Source organism: Pelodiscus sinensis, chromosome 20, assembly GCF_052426305.1.
Source record: "Pelodiscus sinensis isolate ZL-2025 chromosome 20, ASM5242630v1, whole genome shotgun sequence".
Lineage (NCBI taxonomy): Eukaryota > Metazoa > Chordata > Testudines > Trionychidae > Pelodiscus > Pelodiscus sinensis.
In genome coordinates this window covers 19,357,395-19,384,250 of record NC_143071.1, presented here as the reverse complement: position 1 = coordinate 19,384,250, position 26,856 = coordinate 19,357,395, and the positions used below count along the sequence as shown (strand labels likewise).

General features: G+C 53.9%; 1 protein-coding gene across 4 annotated transcripts in view; it reads right to left on the bottom strand.

Annotated features, from left to right (window-relative positions):
• Positions 1–26,856, bottom strand: part of ITGB4 (integrin subunit beta 4) — a 69,092-nt gene that overhangs the window by 26,977 nt on the left and 15,259 nt on the right. For all 4 annotated transcript variants that reach the window (XM_075903654.2, XM_006136437.5, XM_006136438.5 and 1 more), the window contains exons 4-26: positions 24,916–25,017; positions 23,496–23,700; positions 22,972–23,068; positions 20,706–20,877; positions 19,694–19,957; positions 18,466–18,555; positions 17,947–18,069; positions 14,014–14,181; positions 12,107–12,183; positions 11,662–11,873; positions 11,273–11,376; positions 10,752–10,850; positions 9,600–9,729; positions 9,266–9,388; positions 8,260–8,366; positions 6,955–6,988; positions 6,043–6,231; positions 5,430–5,533; positions 4,989–5,047; positions 4,175–4,198; positions 3,824–3,972; positions 3,546–3,725; positions 1,622–1,770 (exon numbers count right to left, since the gene is read on the bottom strand). In XM_075903654.2, the coding sequence (XP_075759769.2) occupies positions 1,622–1,770; positions 3,546–3,725; positions 3,824–3,972; positions 4,175–4,198; positions 4,989–5,047; positions 5,430–5,533; positions 6,043–6,231; positions 6,955–6,988; positions 8,260–8,366; positions 9,266–9,388; positions 9,600–9,729; positions 10,752–10,850; positions 11,273–11,376; positions 11,662–11,873; positions 12,107–12,183; positions 14,014–14,181; positions 17,947–18,069; positions 18,466–18,555; positions 19,694–19,957; positions 20,706–20,877; positions 22,972–23,068; positions 23,496–23,700; positions 24,916–25,017 (2,961 nt within the window). The remainder of the gene's footprint in view (positions 1–1,621; positions 1,771–3,545; positions 3,726–3,823; positions 3,973–4,174; positions 4,199–4,988; positions 5,048–5,429; positions 5,534–6,042; positions 6,232–6,954; positions 6,989–8,259; positions 8,367–9,265; positions 9,389–9,599; positions 9,730–10,751; positions 10,851–11,272; positions 11,377–11,661; positions 11,874–12,106; positions 12,184–14,013; positions 14,182–17,946; positions 18,070–18,465; positions 18,556–19,693; positions 19,958–20,705; positions 20,878–22,971; positions 23,069–23,495; positions 23,701–24,915; positions 25,018–26,856) is intronic.

Genomic DNA, 26,856 nt, shown 5'->3' with positions numbered 1-26,856 from the left:
CATCCAGGGAACATGGCTTATTACCGCATCCTTCCCCACACTGCATCCAGGGAACATGGCTTATTACTGCATCCTTCCCCACACTGCATCCAGGGAACATGGCTCATTACCACATCCTTCCCCACACTGCATCCAGGGAACATGGCTTATTACCGCATCCTTCCCCACACTGCATCCAGGGAACATGGCTCATTACTGCATCCTTCCCCACACTGCATCCAGGGAACATGGCTCATTACCACATCCTTCCCCACACTGCATCCAGGGAACATGGCTTATTACTGCATCCTTCCCCACACTGCATCCAGGGAACATGGCTCATTACCACATCCTTCCCCACACTGCATCCAGGGAACATGGCTTATTACTGCATCCTTCCCCACACTGCATCCAGGGAACTTGGCTTATTACCGCATCCTTCCCCACACTGCATCCAGGGAACATGGCTCATTACCACATCCTTCCCCACACTGCATCCAGGGAACATGGCTCATTACCACACCCTTCCCCACACTGCATCCAGGGAACATGGCTCATTACCACACCCTTCCCCACACTGCATCCAGGGAACATGGCTCATTACCGCATCCTTCCCCACACTGCATCCAGGGAACATGGCTCATTACTGCATCCTTCCCCACACTGCATCCAGGGAATCATAGAATCATAGAATAATAGGACTGGAAGGGACCTCGAGAGGCCATCGAGTCCAGCCCCCCGCCCTCAAGGCAGGACCAAGCTCCACCTACACCATCCCTGACAGATGTCTATCTAACCTGTTCTTAAATATCTCCAGAGAGGGAGATTCCACCACCTCCCTTGGCAATTTATTCCAATATTTGACCACCCTGACAGTTAGGAATTTTTTCCTAATGTCCAATCTAAACCTCCCCTGCTGCACTTTAAGCCCATTACTCCTTGTCCTGTCCTCAGAAACCAAGAGGAACAAATTTTCTCCTTCCTCCTTGTGACACCCAACATGTCTTCCCCACACTGCATCCAGGGAACATGACTTATTACTGCATCCTTCCCCACACTGCATCCAGGGAACATGGCTCATTACCACACCCTTCCCCACACTGCATCCAGGGAACATGGCTCATTACCACACCCTTCCCACACTACATCCATGAGACATTGCTCAGTACAGTAGCAGATTCAGAAAGGAACTCACATGGTGTTTTTCTCATGCAATATAAACACAAACACACTCCTCTTTCACTTCTGCAGTATAGCCCACGTCTAGCAGGACCTCTCCCAGCTGACCCTGCTACAACATATGACCAGCGCCTGATTCCTGCTGGGAACTTCCTGGTTTATCATGGCTTTTCCATACAGTCCATTGTCACAAGCATATTGGATGGCTGGTCAAGATGCCTAAAAGACCAACCTTTTTGCTAGCCACAGCCCAGGCCTCCAAGAAGCAAACCTGATGGGACGGACCTGGGAAGAGAACGTATGAGTTCCTGGCTCCCATTCTGTGCTCAGACTTCTAGATCACATCTTTCCCTCACTCTAGAGTAGTGAGCGTTCATTCTGACTGTGTAATCACTGGTCCCTGCTTGTTGGGCTCCATGCCACTGTGCCCACCTCCACCAGCCCCAGGGAGCACAGCCCTTACCTTGCCCTCCTTGGCGGTGAGATCCCGAGTTCTGTAAGTGACCTGGGACTTGGCGCTTTCCAAGATCTCCCGAAACACCGGGATTCTGGCCACCTGGTCAAAGCGGCTCTGAGAATAGGCGGGCTGCAGGAAGGTGATGATGCTGCTGGCTGAAAGGAGTCAGAAAGGTGGAGCACGTGAGACAAACAATTATTTGATGGAGGCTTCTTACAAACACACATACTCACACACAGAATAGAGCTGGGCTCTTTAAAGCCATCATACCATCAAAGCACTTCATTGACTCAACAACCCGGAGAGGCCAGCATTCACCCTCAGTGTACAGGCACAGAGATGTGAAGTGACTTGCCCAAGGCACAGAGCAAAAAATCAACAGGACAGCCAGAAGCAGAGCTCAGGAGTCCTGGCTCCCCATGTCTTGCTCTACTCTTTAGACCACAATGGGTTAGTTTGCTGGGCTCACATCTAGCTGGAGCAGATGGTGCTATGGCCGTCAGGCGATGCATGGACTGGTTTGCCATGTCAGCAAAGAAACTGCAGCCTGAGGATTTGGTAGCCTAACAGTGCAGGTTCTAAGAAGAAAGACCAGGAGGAAAGACAGAGCTGGGAGTGACTCAGAGATTATGTAAAAGTTAAGAAAGAACAAAGGATGTCAAAGGGGAAGATCAGGGAGAAAGAACTCCAAAAAATGACAGAGCAAATAAATAGCTGGAGTTATCCCTTCACGTCCAGCTAAAAACTCTCTCCTAGCCTCATGACTCACGGCTTCTGCTGAAAGCTCAAGCCATCGGGTGGGGATGGGGCTGCTAGCCAGGACAGCCCAGGAAGGAAGAGACCAGCTGCGGGAGACTCTCCTTTCCTTCTTGCCTTCAAATCAAGATGGTCTAGTTCAGACACAAATCACTGGGCTGGATGCAGGAATCCCTGGGTGAGGGACTCCGACCTGTGCTTGGCAGGAGGTCAGATGAGGCCGGCTGGGCAATAATTTTTGAGGAGGGAGTCAAGGGCTGTCATTTTCTACGGTGGGTGCAGGGACTGGGATGGAGGTTGGATGCAGAAGGGAGCTCTGATAGGGGATTGGGGTACAGAAGACGGTGTGGGGTCTGAGAGGAGTTTGAATGAAGGAGGGGCAGGGGATTGGGGTACAGGGTCAGGGAGGGGAATGGGTGCAGGAGAGGATTGTGGGGGAGGAGTGTACGGGAGGGTGCGGGGTAAGGGAAGGAGTTGTGACTTGGGATGGGGGGGTAAGTGGATTGCAGAGGGTTTGGATGGTGACCTGTGACAGGAGATTGGCATGCAGGAGCGGGTAGGAGTACAGGAGGGGATTATGGTCTGGAGGAGTGTAGGAGAGGGTGCAGGGTCTGGGAAGGAGTTATGACCTGGAGGAGGGGAGGCTGCAGAGGATTTGACCTGGCGCAGGAGAGGATGGTGTCCTGGGGCAGGGAGTTGGGGTGCAGGAGGTGTTGCGGTGCCCAAGGCAGGCTGCAGCCAGGAGGCTCTTACCTACAGGCAGGCTCCCTGCCTGCCACAGCTCGGCACCACTCAAAGCAGTTGGCTGCAGCGTGTGCTTCTCTGTGCCATGCGCTGGGGGAAGGGTTAGCATGCTACCCCAGCACAATCTCTCAGCTCCCATTGGCCAGAATGGGATGGTGGGAGGGGGCAGCAATCAAAGCCCTCCCCCCCAGGGAGCGGCACAGAGAGTCACATGGAGCAGCAGTCACTTTGAGTGGCATGGAGCTGCTCCCTGCCTGAGAGTCCTGGCGGGGTGGGCCACGGGCCGAATTAAAAGACTTATCAGGCCAGATCTTGCCCACCCCTGGACTAGACCAAAACGGCCCTTTCTGGCCACCGAAGCTATTAAACAAGGTTTCAGAATTTCCTACCACACCCCCTTGTGCCCTTGTCACAGCTACAGGGCCTTCACCTTGCTCTTTGATGATGGTGATATTGACGAGCCTGCGTCCAATCTTCGCAGTTCCCATGGGGACATCAATGGCCTCCACTTGCAGTTGCTTTTCATCATCGTCTTCATCCCTGATGAAGAGTGGGACCCGGACGTCCACGAATTCCACTCCTTCCTGGAACTCCACCATCCCACGGGCATCTGTGCCGGCAGAGAGGGTGAAAGGGCAGAGTTGGGAGGGTCCTTCCTCACAAGCCCCTAGTTTGCCTTGGTCAATAGGCCCAGAGCTTGTCTCCTACCTTGGTCAGAAGTCACGGTATAGTAACCAGGTGTCACCTTCAGCTCATTGAAAGCCTCCTGAGAGACGTGTTTCTCTGTCGCTTTCACAATGTCCAGCTTGGCCGAAAGGGGAGCGGTGAGCACCGTGTCCACAATCGTGTGGTCCTGCCTGCAGCCCGATCAGGGGGAGGGAGAGACAGGAGGTCACATCCTGTCCCTACTCTGTCAATCAGCCAACCAGCAAATAGGGCGCTAGTCAGCCACCAAAGCTTTCAATCAGGTAATATACGCCTACATAGACACTTGCACAGATGAGGAGCACCAAGACAAAGCAGGAGACAGACACACACAGACACAAACACTCTACCTACCTTTTTCCAGCATTGGGCTGCAGCCTAGGAAAAAACAGACCAGCAAGTGTGAATAGCCCCTCCAAATCACACCAGGGAGCCACGAAGGTCTTTAAGTAGCTAGGGTCTGTCTATAGCGGGCATAGAGCTATGAGAGCTGCTCTGCTGACTCCAGCAGCAAAGCACCCTCTGGGCAATGCTGAGGGTAGGAATTTGAGTCCCACTTCTGATTTTTCCCTCCAATTTCGGTCCTCACTCGGGTGCAACGTGTGGCACGCGAGTGCAAGTGCTGAAGAGCTCTGCGTACTGTGGTCAGGCAAGCAAGTTCCACACAAGGCATCTCCCTTCTTTGCCCTCCACCAGGGCTGTTCCCTACCTATCCTGCTGCTCCCTATGACCCAGCTTTTCCACATACCGTAGCAGACGTGTCCAGGGATACGGTGTAGAGCGCGTTAACCCGGGGGAACAATTCTTCCAGCTCAGAGGTGCCAAACCCTGGTACTCATTGCCAGCTATGGGAATGTTCTCACTGCCTTCAGTGAGATGTGATTAGACCCAGAGCATTTTAGTCCCATGTACGGAGCCTGAGGTAGTCCAGAGAGCCCATAGTGATGCCTTTGCGGGGCCCATGGCACTCACATCATAGTCCTAGGGGGCTCTCTGCACCCAGCCCACTGGGAAGGATTACTCCAGAAACAGCCCATGCAGCGCTTAGGTGCCCCTCGAGGTCAGAGATCTGACCACGGTGCCAGAGCTGGGAGTTTGGAGCCTGATTGCCCCCAGCCCTTCCTTATTCCCATCCCCCCTCCATCCGCCCTGTCCCTGGGTCACTCACCTGAACTTGGTCTGCTGGAGACTGTGGGCACCAGGAATGTGCTTGTAGACATCGTTCAGCTGTAAGGAGCAAGGGAACATGTGACAGCCCCATGGGACTCTTAGCACAGTAGGCACCATGCTGCCAGCAAACTGAGCAGACTCCACTTAGTTACCTCCCTTGCTACAACCCCGCCTTCCTGCCCACCTTCTGTACCATCCCAGCCAGAGAACCCAAGGCCTCTCCCTTCTCTGTACCCCCCTTGGCAGGGAGGTAACACGCCCTTCCCTGTGCACAGAGCACCTCCTCGGGTAAAACACACCCTTCAGAATCCACCTCTGTTTCCATCTATTCCCAGCCCAGCTGGCTCCCTGCGTTCCCAGCCCTAGCTTCAGCAGTGGCAGTGCCTTGCTCCTTCTGCCTCAAATGGCAAACCCCAGAGGTAGTGGCTTGGCCCCTTACGTTCTCCTCCACCTCCTTGCGCAGCTGCTCACATTCGCGGCTGTCTGGCTTCATGAGGTTCTGAGTGAAAAGCCGGGCCAGTCTCAGCGAGACGCCATAAGGAACTGGAGAGAGGAATCCCCAGTTAGACCCCTTCACTGGCCACCCGAGAAACCACCCTGTGAACAGCTGGGAGCCAGGAAAAACTGGGGCCTTGGTGGCCCAGAACCCCAGCCAGCGGCATCCATGTTCCTGGGCTCAGACCAGCCACTGCATGCAGTAAGCTCTGGGCAAGACAGCCAGAGCCCGAGCAAGGCAGGGAGCTGGTGAGAAGCTGTCTCAGCAGCCGCCCGCACTAACAGCAGGGATGCTCATGGCAGCTGGCCGGGGGGAACCTTGCAGTCACTGCAACAGAGCCAGGATACACTGTGGGGGGCAGGGGTCGATCCCTTGGGAGTGGGGGAAGAGAAAGGGAAGGGGTGTCTCCTTGCGGGGGCTGTTCTCCTGGGAAAAGAGCTGGGGATAGCGAAGGGCCAGGAAGAGACCCCAGGGGAACCAAACCCTCTTCCCCTCTGGCGTCTGCGGGAGGCCACACCCGGCCCTCCCCACTAGCACCCCCTGCGTTAGCGCTCACTCAGCTCCTTGGGGTTCGTGGCGGCGTGGGCGGAGAAGCCCGGCTTGTGGACGTTGTTGTTGATCTTCCAGCGGACGGTGTCTCTGCCCTTCAGAGAGCCGCTGCGCACCATGGGGGTGTCCAGGTGGTCCAAAGCCATGAGGCTCTGCCGCAGCATGTAGTGATCCTCTTTGAACCCGACGGTGCGGCCTGTGGGGTCGGGGGAGCAGGGTAAAGCCAGCGGGCTCCCCGGCTCATGCTCTGCCCTGCACTCACGCAGTGCTGGTGGGAGGAGCTGGACTGACAGACCCTCTGTTTCTTCACAGAGCAGGCTGCCCCATCACACTGCCCTGCCCTGCCAGGGAGTCTGACTCCACGGCCCAGCTCGTCCTCAGCCTCTCTGCCAAGAGGCCAGCAAAGGGCCCATTAAACCCTCTCTCCTCACAGCAGCTGCAACCTCCTCCTGGCCCCTGTGAACTTACCCCTCCTGAGATCACTGCCCCCAGGAGAACCTTCCTGGAGACTCTGCCTGGGGTCCGGGGCTTTGCCCTCAGGGATCGTTACTCCACGTGACAAGCCCAGGATGCCAGCATCCTCTGCTTGGCTCCGGGGGGGCCCAAGGGCAGTGAGGGTGCATCATGCCAGCCGGGCCCTTACAGAGGATGAGACGGTGCCCGCTCAGCTGCCGTGCTCCAGGGGCATTCGAGCAGCAGCCCCAGAGCAAGCACATGCCGCATGGAGAGCTCAGCCCTCCAGTCTCCCACCCAGGCCTTCGGGTGATGGTCTCCACTCAGCACCTTTGCCCTGCTGAGCCTTTCCCGCTCTGGAAGGGTGAATCCTACTTGGGGGTCTTGCTCTCGCCCACCCCTTCCCTTCCCGTCCAGACAGGATGGGCACCCCCCCCCCCGCCCCTGAACCACGTGATGCTGGTACCTCGTGCACAGCAGGGCAGCAGGGCCAGGCAAGCCTAGGAGATAAAACAGAGAAATGTGGCCTGGAGCTCCTCGGAGCACAGTGCTGGAGAAAGCTCCCCGTGCCGCCAGAGGGGCTTGATCAGCAACAGGAAGCCATGGGGGTGACATGGAGGCAATTCACAGGGTCTCCACAGCAACAGCTGCCGATCCCAGGTCACTAGGAATGCTGAGGCCATGTCCCTTTGCTCCCCCCCATCTCCCGTAGCCCCCAGGCCATCCTGGCCTGTGCACGACAGCACCACGGGGCACAGCTTCAGCATGTCAGGCTTCCATTCAAGCCTGGCCTCTGGGGTGAGGGCAGAATCCCCCCCCCCCACACACACACACGTTCATGGAGGGGGCTGAGGCCACATGGGAGAGACATCTTGTCTCCTTCCCCCACCTCCGGCTGAGCTTTGGTCCTAGAGAGAACCTATGTGCCCCTTTGGCCCATGCTGCATTTGGCTCTGTGGATGTGTATGTGTGGGGGGGGGGGGGTGGGGGGGGGTGGGGGGGGGGATGTGTGTGGGGTCTGGTGTGTGTGTGTGTTAAATACAACAGAGCCAACATGGCCTCTACTTTATTAACCCCTCCATTTGCCTAGCAGATTCCTTGGCAGCAGTTACTGCTCTGGAGACACGGGAAAAACAACCCACATTTGATAGCAGACCCAAAAAACTAGTGGCTTAATTTAAAAAAAAATCATCAAGAAAGTGGTGGATTGTGTATAAACAGAACCTAGCGTCCTTTCCTCCCATTGGCCTGCTCTGGCTCACAAACCCAGCCATCGTTAAACACCCCAGTGGCCCAGCTAGCTGTGTTGTTCCACGTTTTTTTGTGGTTGTGTGGGCAGAACACTGCCTGAGCTAACCACGTGAGGGACGCCCAGACACCTGCCCACTAAACCACAGAGCAACTGTTGCCTCATGTGGACAAGCAAAAGCGCGTTGACCCTAAGTGGGACACAGCCCCGGATGTGCCACGACTTTTGGTACGTTCTGGCTCCAATCTCCCTCCTACTGAAGCCACTGGCAGAACTGCCCTCAGGTCCCACAGGAACGGGCCCTCTTTCCCCAGACCACTTTACATGCAGCCCCTTTGGCTTCCCAGCTGGATCGACAAAGGCATGACGAGGCCTTCAGGAAAGTGTCTTCCGAAAGCCAGGCAGCGCCAGACGGGTCTGAACTGCTGCTTTCCCGTGGTCGGGTTTCAGTCTCCTCCTGTGCCTGCCACACCAGCCCTGGGCGCTTGAGTGCTGCATGGCACGGCGGGACCCAGCTCTCACCTTGCAACAGGCGCAGTACTTCCAGCAGAGCAGCAGCAGCAACCCCAGCAGCAACATCAGGAAAATGAGCAGGGGGATGAGCCACAGGAAGCCTCCCGGTGGGCACTCTGTAACCAGCAGCAAGAAACTAGCAGTTAGCAGGGGCAGCAGCAGCCTGGCACGTCCGGGGTGCGACAAGAAGGGGAGGGAAGGGCAGCAGAGCCAGAGAAGGGGGTGAGGGGCAGGCCAGAATTCTCCTGGGGATGGAGCAGTAACATCCCTGCGACTGCCCCAGGGACTCGCTCAGAGACTCCCACAAGTGACAGGGAAGGGGGTGGAGGCTGCCAGCTCTTCACCCCTCTAGCGGGTAGCCAGTTCTCAGCCAGCCTAGGGCAGGGGGACTGAAAAATGCTCCCCACTGGTGTCTGTACGGTGGCCTGGTGGGATGAACTGGGGGGAATCTCAATCCAGCTCCCAGTAACCATCCCTGTGGGCACTACCAGCCCCTCTGCTGGCTCTCAGCTGCGTGACTGGCTGGCCAGATCCTTTACCATTATTTCTACCACGCAAACCAGGCAGGTGCCTGGGGCTGGACACGGTCGGAGGCTCAGCATGGGGGTGCCTCAGTATTTCAGCTGGTTGCTGTGGGGTGGGCACCCTCTGTAGGGCAGGCAACCAGGATTTGCAGGTGTCCTTGGAGACATGAGCTGCAGGCTGAACAAGGCTTTCAGCCCTGAGGTGGCCCCTCTAGGACAGCGTGAAAGAAGCTTGCGCCTTCCCTGCCCTTGCTGTGTTTGTGCTGTGATGGGGGAGCAGCTCTCGTCCCCTGGGGTGCTGCCTGACGCGTCGTGAGGAGAGAAGTGGCCACTAGCATGGTCACCGGAGGAATCCCAGACTTTGTGTTTGCAGTCCTGACACCGGTGAGGGGCAGAGAGGCCGAGCTGTGATCAGTGGTTGGCACGTGCACAAGGCCCTGCTAGCTCTGAGGTGTAGCCACATCTCTTCCCCGCACCAGTGCCCCGCTCACCTTTCTTCTTCTGCACCAGGATGGTGTTGTTGCGCATCGTGCTGGGCTCCCCTTCCAGGGTATAGTGGTACGTGCAGTCGTCCTCCTCATCCTGGAACGAGCAGTGCTCGCTCACCTCCTTCGCTGCAGAGAGAGGGGACAACTATTCTCATGGCAGGATGCATCCAGAGGCTTCAGTTGCGATAGGGGCCCCACTGTGCTAGGTGCTGTACACACACACGCACGCACATCTGGAGGCAGATGCACACACGTGCTCCCACAAGATCCCTGCGGGGCTCGAGGAAGTCACAGCACATACACACAGAGCTTTGACGCCTGCAGGAGGGCTCAGTACCTTTTTGCAGTTCGTCCACCATCTGGATCTTGTAAGGGCAGTCCTTGCATTTCTGCCCCTTCTTCTCCCCGGTCCCCCAGGCCTGGCACTGGACACAGCTTCGAACATCCTCGCACATCCCCAGGAAGAACTGCACGCCAGAGACATGACATCAGAGAGTGAGAGGGGCAAAGGGAGAGGGAGGGACAACACTGACTCTGAAGGATGAGCATTGGAGAGAATCCATGTGCCCTCATCTGCAGAGTAGGACTGGGGGGCGGGACTAAAGTGAAAGCGTGTGGAGGTGACATGCAGACTGACTCTGCAGAGAAGGCGAGTGGGTATCCCGCTTAGGTCACTTCAAATCCCTTCACAGACTCCAACCCCACACAGCCTGGATGCTTTTCCTTTGGCGCCTGGAGGAATCTGAACCCAGATCCAGATTTTGGCAGCTGGCTCCTAACGTCTTTAGTGGGCAAAACCCAACCCGACGGCAGATTCAAACGGATGCACATCACGCACGCAGTGGGTCAACAGACAGGCGCTGGTTCACAACGGTTTGACCCAGAGCTGATCTTTCCCAAATGTCGGAGATATTGAGATCTGGGTCCTGAATCAGTCCTATCCTAGTGAAATAATCTACTCCGATATTCTGCCCTGCAATAGCAGCACTCATCTCAGGATTGCCAAGAGCTTTTGCAGACATTATCAGCCCAATTTCCCATGCTCCTGGGAAGTAGCTAAGTACACTGCTCGTTTGACCATTGGGAAAACCAAGGCAATGAGAAGTTAAGTGTGTCAGAGAATCAGAAAGAGAAGCCAGGAGTGAAATCCCAGATGTATGCTCCAACCACTAGGCATGTTCCCTTCCTGTAAGTGCATATCTTGGTACACTGCTTTATTTATCAGTTTAAGAGCTCCTGTGAGCTAAGCAAACTTGGCTGAGAGCTTCTGTGGCCACGCTAGCCCTGATGACCTAGAATGGAAACCCAAGGAGAGAGCAGATCCATCCCCAGGAGATTGCATCTGGCATGGGTATGTTCTTGGCCTGGGTTAGGATTCCCCCCGCAGCCCTCTCCAAAGCTCCCTGCTCTCCCAGGGGCTCAGGAGCCAGGCTGTGAGCAGCGCTCAGGGACACATTAGATGTATCGGTCTCTGACCAGTGGGCCTTACCAAGGACTGGATGATTTCACAGGTGGGATCCATGTATGGAGAAGGCTTGTCACAGATGCACCGGCCACACTCGCATCTCCCACGGCCATTGCAGATCCCCTGCAGGGGTAGAGGGGGTGCAGATCAGCCTCTGACACTAGTGACAAGCCCTCCCTGGTAACAGAGATCTTAGAGCAGCAGCTCCTCTTTAGCGTTGTCCTGTCACCTTCTCCCCCCATCCCACAGAGAGACCAGATAAAAATGATAACGTCCATCAAATCCTCATGTGTCAGGGCAGGAGCTGATCATCAGCTGGGGTCAGGAAGAAACTCACTCACTGGGTTAGGGAGAGCACTGTGCTACCCACAGCTGCACTTGCTTCCCTCAGGTCATCCAGTGCCCCAGCTTAATTAGACCTGATTTCTCTCTGACCCAAAACCCTTTGAAACCAGGGCCCCAGGAAAGTCAGTCCCAACCTCCATTTAACTGGCCCCGCCCGCCCTCCCACACCCAGTGCTGGCCCCGGCGGCGAAGTAACCTACCCCTTTGCTGTCGATGCAGGTGTCATTGCTGGTGGGACATTCACAGCCTTCGCCCCCCCAGCCGCTTTCACAGGCACACTGGCCCATGTAGCAGCGACCGCGGTCTGCGGAGAAAGAGCAGGTGCTACAGGTGAGCGCTGCGCAGGGCAGCATCCCTGGGGGATGTTCCTGCCTTCAACTCTCAGACCCACCGGCCACCCCAGCCGGATCTCCCCCCTGCACTGTAGGGCATTCGCATATTGAGTTGAAACTCACACCGTGAGGGGAGTGAATGGCAAAGCTCAGTGGCTGCTCCATCCCGTTGCAGCTACTGCTGCCTGGGAGCCCCTGCGGCCAGCCAGCAGCCCCGTCTCAGTGGGCAGGTGCCAGCCGCTCATCTCCTGACTCACCATTGCAGAGGAAGCCAGAGGTGCGCCGGCACTGGAAGCTGTCGTACTCGCAGTAGTCGCCGTCATAGCGTTGGGTCAGGTCCTCGGAATAGCACTGGCATTTCCCACAGAGGCACTCGCCCCGCCCCGAGCAGGGCTCCGAGTCGCCAGGCCGGATGCAGGCCTGGTTGTCGCTGGAAGAGGCTGTGGAGCAGTCACACATGTCCCCTCGCCTGGCAGAGAGACACTCACTGTGAGTCCTTAGAAGGCAGAGGCTCCATGGGGGCCCGTCAGGGGCAGATCCCTGGCGTGGGAGCAGGTGGGGGGATATTCACATCCGCAGAGACAGCTTCGCGTACAGGGGGAGGGAGCCTAAGCCAAGATCTTTTGATCTGCACTGATAACTGAAGCCTGGAGGGGGAAGTTTCCAGGACTGGACCCTCAGAGAGCTAGACAGGATCCTTACCAGCCTGGGTAGCAGGTGCACTGCCCACAGACAAAGTCCCCATTGAAACTGCACTGGGACGATCGAACCATCTTTTGCTGTAAGGGAAAGAAGGGGGCGTTACTGGTCCTCCTCAGGAACTCGGACCCAATCACACGTAACGAGGACTAGCAGGCTCTAGGGCAGGGGTGAGCAAAAGAGCCTCCGCAGGCTGGATCTGGCCTGCCAAGTGGGTGGATCCAGTCCATGGAGGCCCTGCTGCTCCCCCACTTCCAGGCCAATTAGGGCCAGGGGGATGCGTGAAGCCTTCTCTGCTCTGCCCCCACCCAGTGAGCAGTGCATGGCGCTTCAAAGCACCATGTGCTCCTGGCCTAATTGGCCTAGGGGCAGTGGAGTGAGGGAAGTCTCCTCCCACATCAGGGGCACGGGCACCTTGGGGGAACGTGGGGTGGGGACAAAGGCTCCCTGATCTCCAGACCAATTATTGTCTGGGGGTGGGGAACCCGGGAATATTTTGGCCCCGCTCCTTCTAGGGTTACCAGATGGTTAAAAAAAAAAAAATACCAGACACACGATCTCAGATCGGGGGGGAGGAGACTGGCCAGGAGGGGAGTGGGGCTGGCTGGGAGGAGATCGCGGGGGGGAACTGGCCGACGGGAAGCAGGGCTGGCCGGGGGGAAAGCGGGGGGGGGGGAACAGGCTGGGGTGGAGCAGGGCTGGCCCAGGCACATGCAGATCCTGGGGTGCTGCCTGTCCCATGCCCAGTCTTCCGTCTGGCCCCGGGGATTCCATCCCACCCCACCCCCGCTCCCTTCCTCTCTACTCCGTAGTTGCGTACTGCCTGGCTGATAGACATCTGCAACTACGTACAGATACTCATGAGAATAATAAAAACATCCGGTATTTTCTCAATTTGTTGCCCAGACAGAAAGCTCAAATGCTGGACTGTTCGGTTCAAAACCTGGCAACCCTAGCTCCTTCTTCTCAATGTCCTGCCCCTTCCTGTGTGGTCTGAAGTGGCCCCCGGCAAAAAATGATCACCCACCCTTACTCTAGGCATGTGTATGGGCAATAAAACAGAGGCAGTTCAACAGGGTTAGGCCCTGGCGGGCTGCTGCTGCTGCTGCTATATTCACCTGCATCTCCACAGGGACAGGTGATCACAGCTTCCATTGGTCAGGAAGGGCAATCCGTGGCCAACAGGAGCTGTGATCCCCATTACCTGTGGAGGTGCAGGTAAATAGGGTGGTGTAGGGGCCTGCCAGAGGCTCACCCTGGCAAATCAGATCCAGAATTTGCCCACCCCTGCTCTAAGGGCACTAGGACCCTCTGCTGATGGCCCCCTAATATGAAGAAGAGAGAGGAGGTGAGAGGATGGGCAGATCTTCAAGTGAGATGCAAGGGGAGCTCTGTTTACCAGGTTCTGTACCCATGGCTCTGTGCATGGGGCTGTAACAAAATGTCTCTTTGGCCTGATCAGGAATCTGTTCCACAGGAAACTGGGAACAATGAACTCACTTCACTTGGGAGGCCCGGAGACTCTGCCCGCAGCACCCTGAGCAGACACACCTGTAAACTTATTCCACCCATGGACCCTCAATGGTGAAACAAACCTGTGGCCACCAAGCTCTTTGCAGCTGATACTATGTGGCTCACTCCAGCCACTTGTGTATTTATGGCAGCGGCAAAGGCAGAATTCCTGCTCTGAGAGCACAAACTCCGGCCACCTGAGCTAAAGGAGAATTTCCATTAGCCAGTTGCTGCCAAGGGTATATGACACACAGTTGAGCAGGGAGGATTCCATCCAGGAGAGGGCAGTGGCGCGCTCGCACACTAGCCAATTCATTACCATCCCTGTCTGTGTCAGAGAAGAAAACCTCCCGGGATTCCCCCCGGAAGCAATGAGCGTGGGCATGCAGCCTCCATACCTGTTCGCAGGGGCAGATGTCGCAGATGACAGAGGCCTCAATTTTCAGGCTGTCACTCAAAGAGGAGGGTTTCACATGGATTTCCCCCTGCTGGTCTTCCTCGGGGAGGTTGCAGATGTGCTCCCCGCCCACATATTCCTGAGCTTTCACATGCACCTGGAAGCGGCCCTGAATGGAAGAGACTCATCTGTTAGTTGACAGTGTCCAAACATCCTTCCTAGATCCAGAGGCTGCTCGGATGGATTTGAACTGGTGGCCTGAAGGTGATAGGCTAAGGGGACTGCAAAGGGAATGATGGAAATAGCTTATTTAAAAAAAAAATTCCCATCTCCTTTCCAGGACAATAAATGAATCGGGGGCAACTCTCTTGCCCTGGCTGCAAGATACCTTCAGCTACTATTCCTCTCTATTGCAGTAGCGCCTAGATCATAAATGCTAAGGGCAGTACAAACACACCACAAGACTGAGCCTGCTTCCAGGCACTTAAGTCCAGCTGTTACTCCGAGAATACCAGGAACATGTTGGTACCAAAATGGCTGTTAATTTACACAAGACAGGAAGGATGGCCCAGAGATTGGGACACTAGCCTGAAACTCAAGAGACCTAGATACATTTCCCTGCTGTGCCAGAGACTCCCTGCATGGCCCTGGACAAATCTCTTAGCCTCTGTGCCTCAGTTCCCTGTCTCTAAAATAGAGATAACAGCACTGCCCTACTTCCCAGAGATGTTGCGAGCACAGTACACAAGACAGAGGTGCTCAGACATCGTGGTGATGGGGGCCAGATAAATCTCTCAGATGGAAGGCATGAAGGGTCTCGTGGAGCGCAGGATTTCAGGAATCACTTTTCAGGGGCTTGTTAAACCAAGTGTTAAATAAGCTACAAGATGTTGCCTGGGATTTTACTGATGACATTGCACTGTTTAGCAGTTCTTGGTGAAATCACTAAAAACCACTTGGGAATTGCATTCACAAAACTCAAAGGGGCAGGTCTCAGTGTACAGATGTCAACATGTACAAGGGTGAAGTTACTTATTTAGGACATTGGTTAGGAGGTGGCCAGATTTCTCCTCATCTCCTGAAAGTGGAAGCTCTCGTTAACGGGCTTATGCCCCAGTCTGAAAAACAAGTGCAATCTTTGATAGGTTTGGTTAATTATTACTGCCGACTCAGGAGTGTTTCAGCGGCACTGTGTCTGCTATCACAGACTTGTGCAAAAGCCAAATAAAAGCTTGAAGGCTTTGACAAGGTAAAGAAAATCACGTCGGAAAAGCCTGTTCAAATTTTGACAAAATGTTTTGGACTACGCACTGGTGCATCAGACACTGGCTGGAGTGCAGTGGTGACACAAACAGGGGAAAGTAACAAAAACCATCCATTGCTGTCATAAGTAAAATCCTAATGCCCATAGAAGAGAATTATTCTATCATGGGAAAAGACTGTTGTACCATTGTATGGGATGTCAAACCAGTCAGACCCTGTGTATTAACGGAAGATTTGGGACCTTGACAGATCAGTATCCATTGGTATGGCTGCATAAAACCAAAGGAACTAATACCAACCAGCTACATCACTCTCCAAGAGCACAGCATGGACACTATGAATATTAAGGGCAGAGAAAATACAATGGGACAAGCCTAGTGCAAGCAAGAGGGTTATGACTCAACGCCTGCAGATCAGCCAGTGGCTGACCCTAAGTGTCTCAGGGAAAGAGGGGTGGTATGACTTTAACACCACTCAGCACCAACTGGCAAAGGGTTCGCTATTGGGTAACAACAACTCCTAACACCCTGACAAACTCACAACCGCAGCGCACCACTGTCATGGTATTTATCCATAAATACCACAGGAGGTTTCTAATAAAGATTTGTGTTACAGTAGGGTGTCCACTTTTTGACTGGCAAGTCCAATTGGAAAGGGGACCTGATAGTGTCTGGTCAGATCTATGGAAAAGACACCCAAAGTCTGGTTACTGCATATTGGGGAGGTGCTGAGTCATCACCCATGCCAGCCCCTACACAGCCACTGTCTCTGTCACTCACATAGTGTGTGCATGTCTATCATTCTCACAAACACACACTGTCCTTCCCTCCTTCCCTCCCATCTCCTGACCCAACACACATGTGGGGGGTTGTTGTTACTACTTTTATTGCTTGCAAAGTAGGTTATTTTTGGTGGTCTGTGACTGGTCAGTGCATTTCATAACTTTCATTTCTCTCTTATGCTTAAATTTAATTCTTTAATTCTTTGAGTAGTAAGTTCTAAAGTGCCTAACCCGTTGTGGTTGGAGTAATTACCCTTATGGTTCATTGTGCTCCTGGAGGTGGTTGGCATATCCCTGAAGCCCCTAAGAAAGTGAGAGCAGCGAGTCTCCACATGCTGACCTTGCCTGCAGACAGCCCTCCTGCAGCTTTCTTTGATCAATAATGGAGAGCTGTGGCCAGCACATGGAGGAGGGGCAGCACATGGAGAGATGGAGCCATTGCTGTACATGCCAACTGCTTTTGGAGGTAGTGCAGGAGTGAATCTGCCTTGGCTCTTGATACCAGTGTGGGTGGAGGGGGGATGGGACTTGAACCCACCATCCAGTGCTCCTTAGGAAAATTCTCCTCCTCCAACAGGTCCCTTATCCTGCGTTGGCTGTCTGGTCACTGCCATGGTGCGTAGGACTTGAACTGCCCAGCCTGTGTTCTCCAGGTGAATGCCCTATCCATAAGCCACTCAAGAGCCCACCCTTATCCTGCTTTCCTAATGCAGGAGCCCGCTCCATCCCTGGGGTAGCCTGTGTTGGCTGTCCAGCCACTCCCAGGGTGGGGGATGACTCCAACCTCCAACCCTGTGCTCCCCAGGCAACTGCCCTATCCCCTAGGCCACTTCAGAGCTCACCCCCACCTCCCTACCTTCAGGGTGTCCCTTCCCACACTCCAAGCCCCTTGGCCCAAGACCAGAGCCTACACCCCAACCCCCTACCCCAGCCTGGTGAAAGTGAATGAGATTTGGGGAGGAACGGAGATGGAGTGAGCAGGGTGAGGCCTCAGAAAAAGGGGTGGAGCAGGGGCAAAGGAAGCCGGGCGAGGGTATTTGGGTTTGAGGTAGATCTTACATTGCACTTAAATTGAAAAACCGATCTTGTGGCTAAAAAGGTTGGAGACCAGCGCTCTAGGAAGTGCTCTGCTTTGTTTTGCATGTAACCATCCTGTTTTTAGTATCCTTATTCATTATCTCTTCAATCTTAATCCTTGATAATACATTTCTGATTGTTTTCACTCTAACTATGGCTACGTCTAGACTATTGGGTATCTTTTTCCACTGCTCTTTTGAAAGAGGCTTTTCCGAAATGTGGCATGTCTACATTGCACCAAATTTCCGAGAAACCTGCTCTTTCAACATATCCCTTATGCCTCATAGTATGAGGCTTACAGGGATGATGAAAGAGCGTATCTGCTTTTTCAAAAAATGTTTTGGAAAAACGGACATGTTCCTTGGATGTGGCATTGCTTTTCTGGGATACCTTCGATACCCTGGAAAAGCGCTGCAGTCTAGTCGTAGCCTGTATCTCAGGGCTGTGATGTTGTATAGGAGCTGGTCTTGTGTTGAACCAGTCAAGCTACGTATACTGATCCCTTAGAGACAGCAAACCTGGTATTGTTTGTGAGTGTCCAGTGTCAGGTGCTGGACATAACAGGAAAGCTTTTCAAAAGCACTCAGGAATTGGGGTGCAGCTACTGTTAACCTGCAAGGCAAAGTTCATCTGGCATAGCCCAGAGAAGACTGTTGGGGTGGCTGACAGTTGGTGGTGTCAGGGAGCAGACACCTAGTTCAGCACAATCAAGTCTCTCACGCTGGAAGCAAGGAGGTAACGAACAAGGTGACTCTCAACCTTGGGTACTGCAAGCACCGGAACAATCGGATAGAAACTAGGTGTAGGACTTACCACTTCCCCTCGGGTGACTTGGAACGAGCCAGACTCTGTCTTTTCATATTTCAAGGAGGTAAAGTCTGTCTTCATGGACTTAGGGATTAAGTCCGCCCGGATGTCCAGCTTGGAACGGATACGCTGCGAAGGAAGAACAAAAGATAGATTCCAATGCTGCTCGGGGAGGGATAGCTCAGTGGTTTGAGCACTAGCCTGCTAAACCGCAGGTTGTGAGTTCAACCCTTGAGGGGACCATTTAGGGATCTGGGGCAAATGTGTCAGGGATGGTACTTGGTCCTGCCATGAGGGCAGGGGCCTGGACCTGATGACCTCTCAAGGTCCCTTCCAGCTCTATGAGATAGGTGTATCTCTGTTTATTATCATCTTCAAAATAGAACCCATCCACAATATCCCATCTCACCTGCCTGCCCAGGGGGTTGCAGAGAGCCCCACAGGTCTTTCCCTTGCACATTGCTTCCCATGCCCAGTGGTTAGATTCTGTGAGCCAGACTGAGATTCCCCAAAGCTGTCTCTTACCTCAAAGGCCACACGAATTAGCTCCAAGATATTGGAGGAGTCTTCCTGCAGCACCCCAATTTCAGAGATGGGGAAATACTTGTGCAGCTTCTGCAAAATAAAGGGAGGAGACACTAAGCCCCAAACCCTTGCACTAACTCTGTAGCCCTGGAGACACCCATGCAAGGGTTAATTTCCATAAATCGGTAACAGAGGGCTGGATTGCTGGGTTTCACTGTGCACAAACTGCAGAATGGTTCTGATCCAGACTGGAAGTTTATAGCTGGCTTCTATCTCTCTAACAGGCCAAACTGAAAGCCGGACTCTGGAGGACTCTGGAGAAACAAACTCAGGCCCTGCCCAGCCGCACTGCGCCGATGGGAAGTCAGAATGGGGGGTTCTGATGGGGGGGTTCTGATAGTGCCCAGTAGTGGCTTTGCACCATCCCAGAACTATCAGGCTACCACCGTCTATGGCACTCGCTGAAGATGAAGGCAGATTAGGTGACATGGTTTAACCCATCAGAGGAGGAAGGAACATCCCTCCCGACTCTCCCTGAGAACGTATTTTAAGACTCCAGGTTCAAAAGTGCTGAGCACCTACAGCTCCCACTGAGGCTCATCACATCTGAGTCAGGAACCTCCATGCCTTGAGCTGCAGTGCCCAGGTCAGAGTGGGCAGCGGGGCCACATCCCAGGCCCTTTTTGCACCATCGCAGGAGAGGGGAGAGACTCGAGGGGAAGGGAAAATGCTGGAATATGCCAACAAGGGAGAGGGCTGAAAAAATTCAGCTTTGGGAGAACCCAGTTGACATATTGTGCTTTTCGGGCTGCCTCTCTGGCAGGCAGAAAGTGACACTCGAGGGAAAGTGGGATTGTTTTGTCCAAATGGAGATCTTTCCCCACAGAAAATTTCAAAAATGTTAAGAAAAGGACATTTTCCATTGGAAAATTGTTCCAACAGAGAATTCCTAGCTGGCTGACCCCTTGGATTGTGACCATCACTCCCTTTGCTACATTAGAGCCAAACTACCAACCACAGTTGGTCCAACAACAGGTATTACCTCACCCACCTTCACAGCCAAACCATAGGCTGATATGTGACTCTCCAGACAGAGATATCACAGCCACACAGTGTTCCTCCTAAACAGTCCCTTAATTGCCCTCTGAGGTACTTCTCTGGCCCCAGGACCAGTGCCTTAACCCCCCTATGCCTCTCTCTCAGCTGATCACCCACCCATCCCTTTCACCTCATAGTAGCTGTAGGAGTGGTTAGTGACGGCGAAGATCGGGATGATGTTGTGCCGGCTCAACAGGCGCACCAGGGTGGGCACAGAGGGGTAGTCCTGCCAGGTGTCATAGGTGTAGGTGCCCGCTTGGTTCAGATGACACGCCTCGTCATTCCTCGGCAGAATCCCCGACAGGACATTGGTGCCATCGGCTTCGTAGTGGAAGGCAGACTCGGTGGAGAAGACCAGCAAGTGAGTGCTGTCAGTCCTCCAGCCAATGTTCTCCTAGGGCCAGAGGGAAGGGAGGTGATTCACTTGCCCATCAAACACACTGCACTGGGCCGATTCCCTGCAAGGGCCTTGGCAGGTGAGGCTTTTCAGAGCACAGCACCTCATTCCTCACTGAAAGTCAGTGGGGTTGTTTGGGTACCTGTCCTGGTTCATAATTCCTGCCTTTACCACTAGTGCACGTGTCAAACTGCCACACTGCCCAGGGAATTAAAAAATGGTGGAGGTGAGAGGGTTAACCCTGCTCCCCACATTGCACACCTCCCACCGAGCCTTTGGGGTGGTCCAAGTAGGTCCAGCTGCACCAGAGAAACAAGCTGTTTCCTGGCTACATATGGCTCAGGGTGAGCCTACTGCTAAGAGAAATATCCATTTCTCCTGCCAGCCAGAACATCTGCTGCCATGTCATGCTGGACTGTGGGGAGCAGATGCACACAACCCTAGGAACAAGGGAACATCTCAGAGGGCGAGTGAACCCCAGGGGAGCACAGCAAGATCTGAGACTGGCCCTGGAACTGGCATTCTGGGGACACCTTCTTGGGAGGAACTACTCTAGGAAGACAAGGCAAGCTGCCATCTCAACAGCAGCAGCAGGTGCAGCAGACTGGTCATCCCTGGAGAGCAGGAACTCCCACTGTGCATGGCCCTGAGCTCAGGTTGGCCACGTCGCTAGTCACCCATCTCACCTGCTGTCTCTGTCCCATCCACACATACGCAGTCTAGCGGAGCCAGCCTCCACGCTCACCTTGCAAACGGCTGCCTGCAGGATGGCATCAAACCCCCCCTCCGGGGCGTCCAGGTTGCCAGAGATGCGCTCTTTCATCAGTTCCTGGCTGAAATGATTGATGTTGCTGGTCAGGCGGATGACGTTCTTGAAGGAGAAGGGCGGGTCGGCCTCCCTCCAGGGTTCTTGCAGCCTGATGGAGAAAAGGGGGGGGGGGGGCAGGGCATTCAACTGAGGCAGGGCTGGAGTCCTCGTGAGATCTCCACACATGATGCTGTAGAAGTGTCTGGCACAAAGCCACGTACTGCCCCTGCAACCCATGGCAAAGCATGGGGCAAGAAGGCATTCAAGGAAGGGCCAGCCATGAGGATCAGGGCTGTCTGTGGGGTTTATGGAGCCCTAGGCACTAATATTAAACCCTGCAACCAACCGCAGCCATAGACTCAGAATCCTAGGGCTGAAAGGGACCTCAGGAGTCATCGAGTCCAGCCCCCTGCCCAAGGCAGGACCAACCCCAACTAAATCATCCCAGCCAGGGCTTTGTCAAGCCGAGACTTAAACACCTCTAGGGATGGACATTCCACCCCCTCCCTAAGTAACCCATTCCAGTGCTTTACCACCCTCCTAGTGAAATAGATTTTCCTAATATCCACTGTAACTTGAGACCATTGCTCCTTGTTCTGCCAGCCATCACTACTGAGAACAGCCTTTCTCCAGCCTCTTTGAGGGGGATCAAGGATGATTTTTTAGAGGTGTGATTTTATAATATTCAGCAACACACCAATGAAATCTTTTTAAAGCAAATTTCAAACTAAGGTCCTGTTGACATAGGGTATATCTACACTTGCCCCCTACTTCAAAGTAGGGAGGCAAATGAAGCATACTGAAGTTGCAAATCAAGCCCAGGATTTAAATAGCCCGCGCTTGATTTGCATGTTCCTGGCCGGTCGCCATTTTAGAAATTCACTAGTCCGGAGTAACTGCCCGTGTCTACACGCAGCAGTGAAACGGGAGTCCGATTTAAAGCCCTAACTCAAATTAGCTGGTATTCCTCCTGCAATGAGGTTTACCAGCTAATTCAAATTAGGGGCTTTAAATTGGACTCCTGTTTCACTGCTGCGTGTAGACACGGGCAGTTACTCCGGACTAGTGAATTTCTAAAATGGCGACCGGCCAGGAACATGCAAATCAAGCGCGGGCTATTTAAATCCTGGGCTTGATTTGCAACTTCGGTATGCTTCATTTGCCTCCTTACTTGGAAGTAGGGGGCAAGTGTAGACATACCCTAACACAGTAAATTAAAAAACAGACCATATAAACCTGGGGTTGACAAAAGCCTTTTAAATGCCTCTTTATTATCTGTGAATGGCTCCTTCACAGGTTCAGTGTTCTCCTAAGAGGTCTGGCAGGCTTTTCCCCTTTTACGTTAACTGGATCCTCTCCAGAGGAAGCAGAGCCACAGAACAGGGATAAGAAGAGGTGGATGGGTGGACATTAGGACCCAGTGGCGCCTTATGCAGCTGCATAGGGGTAAGGATGGCCCTGATGAGGTGAGAAGGCAGAAGAGATACCTGGAGGAATTGGTGCATAAAGAAGGATTAGAAGCAAGAGAGACAGGAGCGCCTGGAACAATGAGCCCCTTTTCCAGGCTGCAAGGCAGCACCAAGGCATGAAGCTGAGAGGTCCAAAAAGCAACACGTGGAACAGTCAGGCAAGGAGACTGGGAGGGGCATTGGGAATGGGCACAAAGCCGTGAGTGGGAGCAAGACGATGTAGGGCTCTGAAGGCATCCAGTAGTCTAGTCTCCCGAAAGTGGTAATACTTTGCTCTGATTTTGGCTGTCGGCTTGGCTTTGTGTGGAGATGGCTGGGTGGCTTTTGGTGACGTACAGAAGGCCAGTTTAGATGAGCTGGTCCCTTCTGGCCTTAAGCTCTATAAGAGGACATACAGCTCAGATTTGTTATGGTAGGAAAGGAGAAGCCAAGAAGAAGAGCCGCTGTGGGACTTTGGCAGGACATGCAGCAGATGGCATCAGCAGTGGTGTTTGGGGGAGACAGCGTGGAGGGCAGGAAGCAGATGGCATTAACAGTGGTGTTTGGGAGACACTGGTGTGGAGGGCAGGAAAGCAGGAAAGGGGAGGGTTGCAGTTATCAAAGCAAGAGAAGAAACCCGGTGGGGATTTGAGCTCTTGAGACTGAGGAGTGGGGAAGCCAATGGGGAGACAGACTAGCATTCCCTGACCAATCACACAGAAGCCCATCCATTGGGGTCCCACCGCTTCACTTACTTAGCAGGTCTCATGTCTGTTTGTGGAGAGGAGACTTTGTCCACAAACTTGCCAAATCCGATGGTGTAATTGGAGGTCAGGGATTGCAGGAATTCCGCTGGTGGGGAAGGAGAGAGAGCCAGCCATGAGCTGGGATGCACTGGAATTCCAGGCAGGCTCTTGGCTAGTGCGAAGGCTTATGGGCTGAGAGGAGCCAAGCATGGGGGTCATTGGGCTCCACACAGAACACAGCAGCTCTCTAGCACACTGGTTCCCAGCTTTGCTTAGGGCAAGACTAGAAAAGAGGGCTCGTAATGGGCCCTGTGTGCAGTGTGGGCCAGAAGGAACACTCCGGTGGGGAGAGGGACCCCAGGTCAGAGAGAGCAAGAGTGTCACTAAGCAGCGAGGGCCAATGACACAGATGCACACAGCCTCTCTGCTGGTTGTGCTGCTCTTCCCTGCCCTGGTTGAAGGTTCTCTGCCCGTACTGCGAATAGGGGGCCTGGCTTCCCCTCCTCACCCAGCTTGACCAGCTCCAGTCTCACCTAGATTCTGCCCCATCTTTTTGAGGTTGCTCAAGTCATCTGACATGGAGTAGGAGAAGTCCATGAGAATGTAGAGATCTACGGGGCTCTCAAGGGGCTGGAAGACGTCCATGTCGAAGCTGACCTCTTCACCTGCCCTCAGCCGCATGGACATCCGCTGCGGGGCCACCTGGGTTTTCTTCAGAGATGTGTCAATGCTAAAATTCTGTCAGAGGAGAGACAGAAAAGTGTCAGCCCAGCAGCAGAGGAGATTCAACCCTGGTGGTTGTGATGGGGAGCAGGGGTAACACCTGATGTCTGGTGAAGAATAGGTTTACGTCCATGCTCCTCCCTCTGGCAGGAGCTCAGGGAAAGGGCTGCTGGGAACAATTGGCAGGACTGACGCCAGTGGGAAATGCTTGTGCCCCGGTGAGTCTGGGTGAAATCCCCAGCGGGAGACGTCTGTTTGCTTTTGTGTTAACAGAGGTGGATCGCTAAGGCCAGGCCCTGGCTGACTGTGTCTGAGGAACGGGAGCTTTGAGAGCAATTTATTCCACTGTCCTGTCAGCATGAGGGATGGTGCCTAGCCATGTCCCATTGCCCATCTCACTCCAGTTGCACCAGCATTGGCAAAGGGGAGGCCCGGAGAGGCCATCCAGCACTTTTAACACCATATTACTTGGGCAGAGTGTCAGGACAGTGCTAGGACACCTGCAGCTGGAGGGGCTACACTGTACGAGCGCAACAGTGGAGAGAGTTGTCCAAAATCCTCCCTGCTGACAAGGCCTCGGTGCCCATAGGGCGGATGGGTGTGGCCGTTACCCCTTTCCACGAGGAACTGGCTGTCATCTCAGACAGGCACCAGGACTTCCAATCAACAGCTGTTAACTGGAGTTAGGCAACATGGGTCCAATGTCAACGACATTGTTCCATCAATATTTCCAATAGGCCGGAGAACGATCAGGGACATTTTCTTGCTCCTTTCCTAGTCAGCTCTCCACCTGGGCTAAATTCCGACTGGTGACCTACAGGTGAAAGGCTGAGTTATCCCATGTCCCCGTCCCCCTCGAATTAGTCCATCTAGCTGCCTCTCTCATGGAATTTTACATGAGCCTGCCTTTTTGTTCATACACTTGTTGCACCAGCAGGACTTGGAGAAGGGGGCATGTAATCAGCCCAGCTAGCAAAGGGTGCGCCCTGTTTTTGAGTGGGCCCTACATAAACAATAGCTGCTGGTATTATATTCACCTCACTGTGAAGAATTGCAACCAAGTATTTAGGAATCTGGAGGGGAGTTTCGTAGCTGACTACAAGGCGAGTTTGGGACATGGCGATGTCCCTTGAAGAGCTGTCCACAAGCAATGAGGAGAAAAGCTTGCCAAGAAAACAAGGACCAAAGCATTGGTGGGTTATTGCCACAGATCAGCTGCCCTTTGCTCACCTGCTGCACCTGCATTTCCCCTCTCACGGACATGATGTTGGCCTCACTGCAGCCATAGCTCATCAGGTTCTCTCTCAGGTCACATCGGGATTCTTTGAAGATCTGTGATCACAGGGAAGGAAAAACCAGAGGTAGGAAATGAACAGAGTCCTGCCTGGACAGGATGCGTTTGGGGTGTCCCATGGCCAGCCCCTCCTCTGCTAGGACAGGAGCAAGGAGCGGAAACAGCTCGCCTGGGCACACGTTTCTGCTTCTTTAGAGACTGCTCCTCACTGCTCGCCATCGCGGGCCCCATTTCCCCTCCCATTCGAGAGGACCAGGGTGTTCAGCCCATCAGTGCTGTCCCCCTGCAAACGCTGCCCCCCTCCCCCCACCGGAGAGCTGCAGCTGCCCAACCTCAGCTTAGCTAGAAAAGAGGGAGAGACCCCCCCCACCTGTTGACTTTTCCACCCCCCCCCATTGTGGTCCATGCTTAGCACTCTGTGCATCACCCACCTGAGTTTTACTCCCATTTCCCCTCTGCTCCCCCTCCCCTGCCCTCTCCCTCTCTAGTGGGCCAAGGGTTAGCCTTGTCCGAGTCTGAAATGGAACAAAGCCCTCTTACAAATTCCTCATTTCCCACATCCTTGGCTCACTTGAGTCCCTCCTGTTCCTGCTCCCACCTACCTTCCTCTGCCACGCATGGAGCCAGCAGACGCATTTCCCCTGAGCGACCCCCGCCCTGTGCTGGAAATCTGCCAAGGCAGCTCTGCAGGAAACGCTTTGCACCTCCCGCCCCTGGGCTGATCCAGCTCATGCCTGGGCAGATCAGCTCCATGGTAACTTGTAACTGGAGAGACTAGAAGCCAGGAACCAATGGGGCACAGCCCCTCACTGCACAGCCCTTCATCTCACAATATGGCACATAGGGCGCAACTGCCCACCTGTTGCTCTCATGCAGCCTTTAGGGGCTGGGGTCTAATCCTGAGCAGCGAGGTCCTTGCTCAGAGCTCACCACAACCTGCCCCCATCCTGGGCTTACACTGCCTCCAAGTTCAGCTCCTTTTTGCCCATTTCTTGAGAGAGCAGAATCTAAAGGAGTCTCTTATACAGCTCCCCAAACCAGCAGTCTGAGCAAAAGGCTGCATTGAGGAGACAGCAGGTCAAAAGAGAGACGGGTCAGAGCCAAAACCTTGGCACACCCCCATTCTTTGTCTGTGGCTATGTCTAGACTGCAGGCTTCTTTCGGGAGACGCTTTTTTGGAAGAGATCTTCTGAAAAATCTTCCTCTGAAAGAGAGCATCCACACAGCAAAAGCACATCAAAAAAGCAATCTGCTTTTTTGAAAGATTGCGTCCACACTGAATGGACGCTATCTTGCATTTCAGCGGGGATTACTATGGCTGGAGCGGCCACCAGGGCACCTGTGCTTTTTCCTCTTTCCAAAAGAGCTCTTTCGGAAAAAGGCTTCTCCGTTGTAGAAAGAGGTTTACCAGTGTCGGAAAAACCCCTAAGAACATAAGAACGGCCGAACTGGGTCAGACCAAAAGTCCATCTAGCCCAGTAGCCTGTCTCCCGACAGTGGACAGCACCAGGTGCCCCAGAGAGGGTATGTCTACACTAGCTCGTCAATTCGAGCCAGGCAGGCAAATCAGGCAACTGGAGCCACAAATGAAGCCCGGGATTCAAACATGTTTCCAAAAGAACACACTTGCAGTGTGGACGTAAATGAAAATTTTTGGAAAAGCGGCCTTTTTCCGAAAAAAACTCTGCAGTGTAGACATAACCTGAGTGTGCATTTGTGACAGGCAGACAGACACACAGACACCTGGAGCCACTCATTCCCAAAGCCAGAATCTGGTCCGTGCGAGGGAAAGGGCTCCATTATGAAGCTGGATCCTAACACAGGTTCCCCTCGTGGAACACCTCTTGCTAGTGAAAGGCCACGTGACCAGACTGCAT